Here is a 13,154-nt window from a genome sequence, read left to right on the forward strand (position 1 = left end):
GAGGATAGGAGGTGCCCTCGGCAGCTAATATTTTATCTGTCATCTTTGAAAATCTTATCCTAAAGAAATTCAAATTGACCTCACATGGCCGTTATTATTAGCAAATGACTGAATTGTGCGTGTGCCAAAATGTTTTTTGGGAAGCATGTCAACGATGTGAAAAGAACTAGATTCAATATCCAAGATCCAAGATCAAATTAGTGAACAATTTATCCACAGGTGCCGATTCGTAAAATGTCATCCAAAGGAAAGAATTTCAAAAGTAAACAAAATGATAGTTATTTTCTGAATAAACATTTGACTTTGATTTTAGTTGCGTTTTTTCTTCTATGAACTACTCTGTGCAAGTTTGGTGGAAGCTCATTTTCCGATTTTTGTAATTGTAATGCTAGATTCGGATTAATAAAGCTAAGAAAAATAGTGTAACACTAAAAACAAAACCACAAACGGGATTAAAGAATGTTCTCCGGCAAAGACCATGTGGTTCTCGTACCAAGGTCATCATAGTTAGCGAAAAGCACCAAACTAAAACTAAAATTGAAAATATATTTCTGTTAATGAGCTAAAAACAAAAATCTTACATTTATCTTATCATAATTATAACGTAAATGTTGACTTCACGTTTATCAGACGTTTTGTTAACACGCACTTTGTACTTAACCAAAGATATTTTTTGGCTATCATCAGTTCGTGATTACAGGTAAAATTACTGCTAGCTTATGAAAGGATATATACTCTTATATCGGTACTTTTTTTTAGTCAGAAAACTATTTTTTCAAAAATTAGAATTGACAGATTATTTTTAAGAATAAACATGAACTCATTCCCTCCCGGCCATTTTTTCTGGCTGTTTTGCTGGATTTTGACTGATCTTGCAAGGCCCACAGAATATTGTGTTCTATTACTATGAAAACAGGGAACCTACCAAAAAAAAAGATTAGAGTCTCTTCTTTCATCAGGAAAAAAAGTTTCTTTGTATCTGTTTTAGTTTTGCAGCAATTAGCATGAGAATGTAGCTAAGATTCATAATTATTCACATTGCTGGGGAAACACTGACAAAAAGAACTTGGAGCAACATGGCCCTGGCTGATCTCTTATACTCTGCTGCCACCTACTGTTAATTTCTTTAATAACTGCCATTGCTTTAAGCCACCTCTTCACATCAGAAGCTGTATCAAAACCTTCTGTATGCTCTTGCATAAAAAAAAAAAAAAAAAAAAAAAAAAAAACCTTTTTGGGAGAGAATGACAAAGTATTAAAACACATTTTTACGCGTTTTTGGGATTGAATTAGTTAATGTAAAATAAATAAAAAGAGCAACAGATAAACAAAAAGTTTGAACAAATCACTATTATAGCTGTTAAACATTACATAATTATTCCGTGTTAATGAAAGCTTTGCACTTTGATTGATTGCACAACGTATATTGAACAGCAACCTCTGCAGGCATGACCACTCAAACCACGAGTAACCGAGTTTCTACGTTCTCAACTCAATGTGAAGGATGCTAGCTTGCGCTGTGTGTGCGTGTACGTGGCTTTGAAAGCCCAAAAATTGTTGGCGCTTGGACGGTAGAGGAGTTAGTTTAGATCATTTTGTTGCTTAAATTTAAACTGTGCTTCTCAGTGCACATTTTCCTGTTGCGAAACATTAGTGAGATTTTTGACAAATCTCTACCCATAGATTTTGGTCTACGATGCAAAATGACGCCAGAACCAGAAGGAGCGAGTTTGCCGTTTAAAACGGCACATTTGCGTAAGCCTGTTTTGTTAAAAAATTATCATTAGAAACGGTAACTGTGTCAGGATGTCAGATATTAAACTGCCTTTGAAAAGTAAAAGTTAGGCTTAGCTGCTAGTGCTGCTAGCCGCCAACGCTAAAAGCCGCTAAATGCTCGCAACAGGTGCCGTACGATACAATGTCATCATATTTTTTTATTGTTTTTTTTTAGCACCCTTCACTTGCGACTGAATGTGATATCAGGACGACGTTTTTGTTGACGCCGGTACTAGTAAGTTTGTGACAGCAACATAAATACCCCAAACAGCGGGAAAAACTTCAAAATAGAGCATGTTAAGGCATTGATGTCCATATATGTCCAGTTTCACCCCTATAAACCACACATCACAATGAGCCGTTTAGTACCTGGACTTGCTACCCATCCTAAGCCAGCCCAGTAAAAAATAACTGTTTGACGTCTTTCGCCGTCAATGGTAGTGAATGAGTTTGTTGGAAACCTTCAGCAAAGACATATCGGCGTTGAACAGAAAACTGTGACTGAGTGCGTGCCGCCTCAATTAAAGTCTTTTACGTTCATTTGCAACCATTATCAGACAAAAATAAATAAATGAATAAAAGAACATTTGTACCTTCCGAGCATCCCTCGCTAATCTCCAACAAATACGTGAGCGCTTCGGAGCCGCCGTTGTCCTGCGGGGGATCTAGCAGATTGAAAATAGGAAGACAAACGACAGAAGGACAATTTAATCTTGCCTCGAGCAATTCGACAACAAGATGCTTCTCTTTTGAATTGACAAAGCGCGTAATTAACATTTGCTGGGATGAAGATGAAGAAGTCGGATGCACACATGCTGGACACAACATTAGGGACACCTGCACATTTTCACCAAACAAGCACCAACAAAGAGAGGTGTTTATGTCACAAAATGTTGATTGTATTGGTTATTATTATCAGAGAGGCGTAAATATTTCGAAAATTATATAGATAATAATTATTAATAATTATTAGAAATTGTTTTTTTTTCTTTTCTTTCAAATGTTTTTATTCATTTATTTGATATACGGTAAACTTATGATTAACTAAACTTAAATGTGTATTTTTGTGTGTATTGTATGTGCAATAAATTTGGAAAGTCTTAATTCTGAAAATGACTTCTTCCATTATCAAAAAATCCCATTACTACCAATTACTCTAGTGTATATTATTGTCAATAATATTAATATATCTTTTATATACACACACACATACATACATACATACATATATACATTATATATACATATAATGTAATATATACAAATTGAAAAATAAAAAATACAAAAGATATATATATATATATATATATATGTATACATAATTTTATGTATAATTAATAATAATAATATATATAAATATAATATAATATATAATATAAATATATTAGATTTTTATTGCATTATTTATTTATTTATTTATTTACATTTAAGTTCCCCAACGTGGCCACCATGACTGCAAGGCCTGTTTATAGCTGCTCACAGCTCGAGTTTTTATTTATTTATTTTTTGGCTTTTGACTCAACTAACCCTAAACAAAGAAGAAGACCTCACCCCATGTAACGGTGAGCGCGTAGGGCGTGGACGCCACGACGCATGGCGTGGACGGCGGTCCCGGCTTGTCGGGATTGGTGGTGCACACCAGGACCTCGCTGGGACTGCTCTTGCCCTCCATGTTTGATGCGATCAGCTGTGTCCGATGGGACAGAAGGGGGGGAAAAAAAACAGAAAGGTTGTTACATGTCAGGTGATGGAGGCTGGGGTGAATAATAATGTGAATTTCAACGTACAATGTAGTAAATGGTGCGTTTATATGCTTTGAGGGATGGGGAGATGTCATTAAATATGATTGCATAACAACATGCACAGTACATACACTCACACACTCCAGTCCATTTTGTGTATCATGCTAACATGTAACGGTGTAATTGCAGTCAATTATCTCGCCACAAAATGGTGGTCACAAGAGTGTCAAAACAATTAATTGTACCGTACATTGACTTAACGTTCTACAAATGAGGAATTTGTGGTGCAAACACTGATTACACCCCGATGACAAATGTACACATCACAGAGATGAGCTAAAAACATTTAAACGAATATAGCTAATTTTGTATTGATTCTGTTTCAGAAACATTAAATCTGCGACAAAAAATGCATCTTTAAGATATAAACATCAAATTTAGGTAAGACTAAATTGCTATAATTAAAATGAATGCATTTTTGTGTTAAAAATATCACCTCTTGTTATTAAAACAATACATTTTTACAGTAAAAACATCATAAATGCCAAAATTCCATTCAAAATATTAAATGAACCAAAACGGAAACTTATTTATTTTGATGAAAAACTTCAATTTTACTTTGAACAAATATTCACGATCCAAAAATTAGCAATAGCAAATACTATTTGCCCACTCTGACAATGAGAATGCAACTGCCACCTACTGTAGCGGATGTGCAATTACACTTTATTTTAGTATAAAAAAAAAAAAAAAAAAAACTAAAAAAGAACAGGTTCCATGAGGTCACACAAATAGGGGCCTGCATTGGGTGTTATTTTAGTGAACTAAAACTAGCGAAAAAAAACAAAATTCAAAAAACAATTTCGTTAACTAAATAAAATAAAAATGAAAATGCTTTTTAAAAAACGAAAATAACAAACTTCAATTTTACTTTGAACAAATATTCACGAACCAAAAAATTTGCAATAGCAAATACTATTTGCCCACTCTGACAATGAGAATGCAACTGCCACCTACTGTAGCGGATGTGCAATTACACTTTATTTTAGTTTAAAAAAAACTAAAACTAAAAAAGAACAGGTTCCATGAGGTCACACAAATAGGGGCCTGCATTGGGTGTTATTTTAGTGAACTAAAACTAACGAAAAAAAAACAAAATTCAAAAAACAATTTCGTTAACTAAATAAAATAAAAATGAAAATGCTTTTTAAAAAACAAAAATAACAAACTACATTTTATGTTTACTAAACTAACTAAAACTATAATTATAGCAAAAATATCCTTCGTTTTAGTCTTTGGTAATTAATTTAATGTATGAGTCTTTGGGGATGATTTTAAATGTAATTTTTAGTCGATTTATTTTGATATTAACCGGAAAAACGACGTTTGAAAGTATGTTACACAGAAGTGACCTCATCCAGCAGCAGCCAATAGAAAAGCACCTTCAGATAACATCCCTCCCATGGTGTTTTTTTTTTTTTTAAATATTGCGCACAAGTAATACACATAAAAAACTAAAACTAATACTGAAACTAAAACTAAGCATTTATTAAATAACTAAAACTAATAAAAACTAACAGCACCACCCTGAAAATAATTAAAACTAACTAAATTTAAAAAACAAAACTCAAAACGACATCAAAACTAATTCAAATGAAAAATTCCACAACTATGATAACCCTGGCGTCAACACATATTTTTGTTAAAGATTCACTTTAACAACAACAAAACAACAAAAAACAAAAAAATTCAATTATTTTATAAAAATTTTTTTATTAAAAGCATATATTTATTTATTTTTCTAAATGCCAAACTTTGTTAAAATTAATTTACTTAAAACTGGAGGCAACAACAAATTCATGAATATTTTTCCCTTTAAATGTCAGATTTAGTCCAAATACATGTATTTCTTAATAAAAAAAATTAAAAAAATGTGAAATTTAGTTACAATATACTGTATTTTGTCCAATAAAAACGTAGAATTTAGATCAAAGAGATAGTTTAGTTGAAGAGCCCCAAAATTTAAGATAAAAAAAAATATTTGACGCAAAAAATAGTAGTAGTAGTCTGTCCGAGTTCCAACGTGACATTGCGGCCAACTCTGCAGTTTCTCTGCGTGAAAGCAACTCACCCTGAATTTATACTGCGTGCTCCTCTTCAGGCCTTGTACAGTACAGGTCAAGTTTTCTCCAGTGTACTTCTGGTGAAAGTCGGCTCCCTGGGAGAGGTCCAATAGCGCGTGTTAGTCAGCGAGCCCTTTTTTTTTTGGTTAGCACGTAGCTGCATTGAAGGAGGACGGGAGGCTCACGCTGTTGTCCTCCTGGATCTCCAGGGTATATTTGAGCTGCTCCTCGCTGCCCTCGGGTCGCCCCCACTCCAGGGTCACCCAGGACACGCCGGCCCTCACCAGACGCGGCGCCAGCGGCAGGGCGGGCAGCGTGCCCATGGTGTAGAACACAGCCTCCGAGCTGAAGCCGCTGCAAAATCAGAAAAAGAAAAAAAAAAATCATTATTATAATTATTATTGTTTATCTTTAAGTACATATATTTCCGAAGACAATTTTGAGTTAAAATAAAACTGGAGGAAGGCTATTTATCAATCCTATCTATCTCTATATATCTATATATATATATACACATCATCATCATCATCATCATTTTCATTTATTTCAGGCAATAGCATACAGTTGAACACAGAAGCAACAATTCATACTGCAGTTTCATAATAATAAGAACAGAAAAAAAAAGAAATAAATTTGATTCTGCCTGAAAGGGAGTGAGGAGAAGAAAATTTATTTAATCCCACCCCCGTCTCTAATCTATCTATCTCTAATCTATCCATCTAGCAATCGATGCATCCAACGATTCCTGATGGGAAAAAAAAGATAAACAAAAAAATAAATAAATAAAATAAAAATGAGTATTTTTTTAATTAAATATTGAATATTGATTGACTCAGAAAAAAAATAGTTTCAAAATATTAAAAAAACTCGTTTACTTAAAACAAATGCATTTTCCCATAAAACGTCCAATTTACTTATAGTTTTAAAAATGCATCATTCCTATTTAAAACATCCATTTTTGGGTGAAACAAATTTGTAAATAAAAACAGTAATTCAGATATGATATCAAATTTAGTAAAAAAAAAAAATACATAATAATAATAATAATAATAATAATAATAATAAATGCACAGTTCCAATAACGTTAATTTTTGTTAATACATCAAAATGTTTCATTTTTTGGGTAAAAAAAAAAAAAAATAAATAAATAAAAAAAAAACACATTTCCATTGAAAACATCAAATTTACCAACTTTTTTTTTTTTTTTTTTTTTTTTTTAAAGTTTTTAAGATCAAAATTTTGCTAGGCAAATGCATTTTTCTAATAAATCTATAGATGGGCGAGTACCATCGGAACTTATTTATTTAAATAAATAAATAAATATATAAATGTGACATCGAGTAAGTCCTCCTCGGCAGTAGTTGGCGCTATTTTGTGTCATTGAAATAAAATTTGATGCATTTTTTTTCTATAAAAACAAACACATTTCATCAAAAATAAGTATTAATGATTTAAAAAAAAAAAAAAAAGCATTTTGACATTTGAAAGAAACCTTCATTTTAGTTTACCGAAATCTTTTTTTTTTTTTTTTTTACTTAGTCAATGTCTTACAAATGTTACTTGTAGTTTCAACCAAAATAATGTTCAAATAAAAATGTCAAATTAAGCAAAAACAAATGCATTTCCCCATTTCAATTGAACGAAATTCATTTTTTAGTGTCAAAGCAGGCTTGTGTCTGTTGAACGAGTGCCACGCAGAATTGCATACAGTACCAGCCCCTACCTTAAGCAAACAAAGTGATCGTAACTTTCTGCCGGCATCACTGGTGGTTGGTTACCTTGTGCCGATGTCGTTGTGCGCCGCCACCCTGAAGTTGTAAGCGCAAGCGGGGAACAGACGCGTCAGCTTGCAATGCCGCTGGCTCCCGAAGTAACATTCCCGGAAAACGCTGTTCTTCTTCCCCTGCGTGCACGGCGGGACAAACGAGCAGATGATTCAATTAGCGAGAATCATTTTGCAAAAAGAAAGTCGTCATCGGCAATTTTTCACTCACCTCATCCCACTCAAGCAGGTAGTTTGTGATTTTGGATCCGTTGTCGCCTGGCGGCTGAACGAGAACAAACAGTACATGGATTATACATACTGAAATTGATTTATTTTTTTAAATTATTTTATTTGTATTATTATTACTTTAGCTTGACTGGGCAACAACTGTCCAATGAAAAGCCTGTTGACCGGGATCCAATAAAGGCAAATTCATTGTTTCGATCAAATCGCAAAATTGTGTTAAACTTAAAGCTAAACCATTTTTTTTCTGATGAAAGCATGCAATTTAATTCAAATCAAAATGTATTTTTGTTTAAATCACCATAAAATAAAATACTAAATTTAGTTAAAAAAACAAAACAAAAAAACATTTGTCATTGAAAAATGTCAGAATAAATGCACTAAAACAATTTTTGTTTTTTTCTGATGAAAGCGTACAGCTTAATTCAAATCAAAATTTTGTTGTTTAAATCACCATAAAATAAAATATTAAATTGAGTTTAAAAAAATAAAATTGTCATTGAAAAATGTCAGAATAAATGCACTAAAACAATTTTTATTTTATGTATTTTCCTTTTTTTTTTTTTAAAAAAAAGGTCTAATTTTATCCCCCCAAAAATATTTTATTGTTAAAGTGTTCAAAACGTTTTCAGGCAAACTGAAACTTTAATTAACAAATTAATTTTACCACTGACAATGTCAAATTTAGCTCAATGAGTTTTCAATATAAACATCCATATTTTCATTACATAAATGCAAAGTTTATGTTAAAATAATCAAATTTATATAAAAAAGTTGATTTTTGTTAAAACAAAAATTTGTTTTATGGAGTAAAACCATCAAACCTACTTAAATGAGTTCAAAATTTTGTGAATTTTTTTCCTTGTTAAACATGTCAAATTTAGTTTAAAAAAAAATAAAATAAAATTTGAAAAAAAAACCACATGCAATATTCTATTAAAACGATTATAAGTATTATAACTAAATAAAAAAAACAAACTCTTCACCGATACGAAAAATAAATACGCATGCATCCCGAAATAAAAAAATAAATAAAATAATTACAAAAAAATAAAAAAAATAAAAAAAAATCTAATTTTGTTAAAACAAATACATTTTCCCAGTTAGATGTTCAAATTTTTGTCAGGAAAACTAGCGGTTATTGAACCTGTGACTGTTTAAAAACCGCAGTAATCTGTCAAATTGTTAAAATTGGAATTAAAATGTTCTTTTCGAAAACCTTTAGTCACACGTGCTTCTCACTGGACAGCGTCGCCATATTTGTGATATGGAAAGATTTTGGCAAAAAATAAATAAATCAATGGGTCATGCACGATTACCTTCCACTGTAAAGTGAGGGTGCTTTTGGTGCGGTGGGAAAGCTTGGGGGCGAGCGGGACGTCGGGAACGCTGACACTGCAGTGCGTGGTGAACGCGCACGCCTCGGAGCACGAGCCGCGCACCGAGTTGTACGTGGCGCACACCCTGTCGGCAAAACGTGCGCAAAGGTCACAAAGGTCAACTCGGACATCAAAGTTTTGGTTTTGGAGAACGTGAGGAGAGCACGTACCGTACGTGGTAGTCCGTCGCTGGCCTTAGATCTTTGAGATGATACTCCAGTTCGTCACCACTTTGGAACACCAAAAAATAATAAATCAGCCAATTATGTTCAAATGTTTTTTTTGTTTTTTCAAATTTCGTTCACAAAAATGATTTTGTTTGCTCTTGGAAATTACCTGTAGATGATGCGAAACTTTCCGTCTCGCCCTTTATCCGAGAGGGACACCTCGTAGGAGCACGACACGGGCATGCCGTTACTGTGCCGGCTCGCCAGGCCTGCAGGGGGCGCCCAAGAGAGGCGCACGGCTCGGGCCTGCAGATTGGACACCTGTGAAGAAACGTACAAACTTGGAGTGTGATGACATGTCGATATTGCAATAAATCGTGATACCTTGTCTCCAAGAGATTATCGATATGCCTATGTAAGTATCATGATATTGGTAGTTAATATTCAGCAGCTCCATTATCCATGACTTATTGAGCAATTACTTGGCGGGCCACTAGGGGGAGTGCCTCAGTCTTCAGGTGAAGAAGACGCATGAGCTTAGTTTTATTTTTATTTATTTATTTTACTATATTTGTATTATTATATTATGAATTATTTTGCATTATTTATTATTTAATTATTATTATTTTTATTGTTACTATTTTATTATTATTTATTTTATTATTATTATTGCTATTATTAGTTTATGATTAGTTTTATTGTAGATTATATAAATGTTCAAATAAAAAGGCTACTGCAAAGATTTTTAGGGCAAATTGTTACAAAGAGCAGCTTGAATTTTGGCTTTAATTTCAATATGAGGAGGATTCAAAGTGTTTTTTTAGAGTTCAAATATTTTGGTACATGCAGAAATAAAAATGTGTTGCCCTAGCAGTTCATTGGCTTCATAAAAGCAACATTATATTCTTTTTATACAAAATGTAAAAAAAATATGATATATATCAAAACAGTTTTGTAGCTCCCAGTTTTTTTTCCTCCTGGGTAGACCTTGATACTGTATATTTAAGATTGCTGACCCGTTTCACAGAAATGGATGAACAGATGCTGCCCTCGTGTGGCCAATCTGAATACTGCTTCAGTCTCTTTTTCAACCTCATGCGAAGAAAAAAAAAAAAAAAGTCAACTTTGCAGTCTTTTTTCCCCCCAGCCTGCAAGCATCTGATTTTTATGTTAGCCACCGAGACAGGATGAAAACATGGAAAAAACATCATGCGCCGGCAATGACACATGAGACAAGGAGCTGATTGATGAACGTGTGCGTGTACACCGGAAAGGAGAAAAAGGTGTGCGCACCAACCTGTGGTTTGTCGATTGTAGACAACATGTCTTGAACTCGTTTCGTCTCGGAATCATGATCTGGAGAGGCAGAAAAAATGGATGTTGTGAATATTTATTTATTTTTTTTTAAACAAAGCTGATTTTTTCATTTTTTTAACAGGCACATGGAAGTGCATGCACACACGTGTACATAACAGACTGGAGGGACCCCAGACTTCAAAATCATCGCTCTCCACACAGGGTCCCCCCCCAACTTGAAGGTTTTTCCGCCCGCCCTCTTCACCGGAGCTTAGCAGACTGTAAATCACAATGTGCGCGTGTGTTTTTGTTTGCAGGGGCGCCGGGGGCGACACACGTATGAGTCATGGCAACCGTGATGTCATGGAAGCGCAACCTCAGCTTGACCTCCCTCTGTATGTGCGTGCGTTCGAAGACGTCACAGCAGAGCTACTGTATGCACTTCCCATGTTGAACTCGGCACGCAGCTCAAAACGAATAGTTTGATGCCGGTTATTCGCATGGGAAAGTGTTCAAGGAAATGACTGGCAACAAAAGCGAGCCCACCCCGAAGTGAAAATGTCCAAATCAAGCGTACAAAGTCAATTTCATGTGACTGGTTAGTGTTCCAAGATCTCAGGTGTGTGTTGCCGGGTCAATTTGACCTATATATATTTGACCTATATTTAACTCATTCCCTCGCAGCCATTTTCACAAAAGTAACCCCGTTCGCTCCCGGCTGTTTTACTGGATTTTGACTGATTTTGCAAGGCCCACAGAATATTGTGTTTTATTGCTATAAAAACATGGAATCTAAAAGAAAGATTAAAGTCTCTTCTTTCATCGGGGAAAAAAAGAAGAAGAAGATATTTCTATCCGTTTCCGTTTTGCAGCAATTAGCATTAGAAGAGAGCTAAGTTTCATCAGTTTTCACAAATCTGTTTAAAAGTGTGAGTAATTGAGCTCTCTTTTAACATGGCTCTGCTGCCACCTGCTGGCCGTTTGTGTAATAACTACCATTTCTGCAACCGCTCTTTGCTGTTGAGAGGCTGCATCAAAGCCTTCTCTATGCACTAGCATAAAACAACAACAAAACAACGTATAAATACGTCTTTGGTACACTTAAAACGTATTAAAAAAAACAAAAAAAACGTATTTACACGTTATTGGGAGCAAATGAGTTAATGATAAAAACGCATCCCAGCAAGCATTATAAACCGCGTTCATTGTAAATATTTCTAATAGACCATTTTTAACAAGTTTCATCATGAAATACTACTATCTCTAGTTCCTTAAATATAAAATGGGTCAGTTTGACCCAGACTATGTTTAATGTTCCAAAAGCTCCTTGATAATGAATTGTAGCTCATGGTTAACAGTTTTCAATGCAGACATGTCAAAATGAATGAATTTTAATTCTATTGATAAAGTTAAATTGCAAATAAAACTACTGATTTTAAAATGGGTCAATTTGACCCAAGCTAAACATTTAACTGAAAATAAGTCAAAGTGGACCACTTTAAATGAGAAGTTTTGTAGCAAAAAAAAAAAAAAATCAATGTTAAAATGGATCAATTTGACCCAGGATATGTTCTCTGCTTCAAAAGCATTCTGAATTTAAATTTGACTTTAATTGCAATAAGAGGAGGACTCAAATAATGTTTTTTTTTTTTTTTTTTCTGGTGAGGGGATGTCAGCATAAATGTCGTTATTTTAGTCTTATGTTGTACCACCAACTACACACCCAAAAAGATCCTAAAATAATTTCAAACTCATTTTGCAACATTACACTCATGAATAAGCAGAGAACCCCCCCCCCCCCCCCCCCCAAAAAAAAAAAAAAAAAACGGGCATTAGGTAGGGCTTTGGTGCCATCTTCTGGCATCTCATGGTGTTGCAGACAATATACCAAAAAAAAAAAAAACGCAAAATGAGGATAGTCTACCAAAAAAAAAAAAAAAAAAAAAAAAGATTTGGTAAATTTGTGAATAGGCCAAGTTCCATCCATCCATTTTCTGAACCGCTTACTCCTCACAAGGGCCGCGGGGGGGTGCTGGGGCCTATCTCAGCCTCATCAATGGGCAGTACAAGGCAGGGTACACCCTGAACTGGTCGCCAGCCAATTGCAGTAGGCCCTGTTGAATATTATAATTATAAAAAATAATAATAATTCATTCTTAGCTCTTGCTTTGATCTGTAAACTTTCCAATACAGTTGCAGTGGTTTCAAGAAAAACACAAACATGTTGAGTGCTCCGACTTGTGGTCGATGAGGCCAGATGCTAAACACTTTAATATGGAGAAGAACTGCACACGCACACATGCGCGCACACACAAAAATGCGTTTATGCGCTGCCCACACTTCCTCTTGCGCGTCTGACCTCACATCCTGTCTGAGTGCAAGACGATAAGCGAGGACAGACGTTGGCAGCAGGAAAATGGGGAAAAGATGAAGGTTTGGGGAATGAGGGATTAAATGAAAAAAAAAAAGCTTGGGGGAAGTGTGGGGCAGACGAGACGGAAAAGTGTGACATGGCCCACACAAAAAAAAAAAAAAAAAAAACTGAAGAAGAAGAAGAAAAGAAGAGGAGGAGGTCGCATTCCTGCAGAATGACGGCCTGCGGCTCTCCGGCTAGCTTTCTGTCTGCGCCGGGACAGAAAAAGACCTTTAAGGCCTGGAGGGGA

The 13,154-nt window shown here is 34.5% G+C and overlaps 1 protein-coding gene across 2 annotated transcripts in view; it reads right to left on the reverse strand.

Moving 5' to 3' along the window:
• The window catches only part of fndc3ba (fibronectin type III domain containing 3Ba), a 146,241-nt gene that overhangs the window by 23,609 nt on the left and 109,478 nt on the right, over window positions 1–13,154 (reverse strand). For both annotated transcript variants that reach the window (XM_077539744.1, XM_077539745.1), the window contains exons 8-17: window positions 10,493–10,551; window positions 9,365–9,516; window positions 9,199–9,258; window positions 8,969–9,113; window positions 7,636–7,689; window positions 7,420–7,544; window positions 5,827–5,995; window positions 5,650–5,736; window positions 3,328–3,463; window positions 2,370–2,441 (exon numbers count right to left, since the gene is read on the reverse strand). In XM_077539744.1, coding sequence (XP_077395870.1) covers window positions 2,370–2,441; window positions 3,328–3,463; window positions 5,650–5,736; window positions 5,827–5,995; window positions 7,420–7,544; window positions 7,636–7,689; window positions 8,969–9,113; window positions 9,199–9,258; window positions 9,365–9,516; window positions 10,493–10,551 — 1,059 coding nt within the window. The remainder of the gene's footprint in view (window positions 1–2,369; window positions 2,442–3,327; window positions 3,464–5,649; window positions 5,737–5,826; window positions 5,996–7,419; window positions 7,545–7,635; window positions 7,690–8,968; window positions 9,114–9,198; window positions 9,259–9,364; window positions 9,517–10,492; window positions 10,552–13,154) is intronic.

This window comes from Festucalex cinctus, chromosome 12 (assembly GCF_051991245.1).
Source record: "Festucalex cinctus isolate MCC-2025b chromosome 12, RoL_Fcin_1.0, whole genome shotgun sequence".
In the NCBI taxonomy this organism is placed as follows: Eukaryota; Metazoa; Chordata; class Actinopteri; order Syngnathiformes; family Syngnathidae; genus Festucalex; species Festucalex cinctus.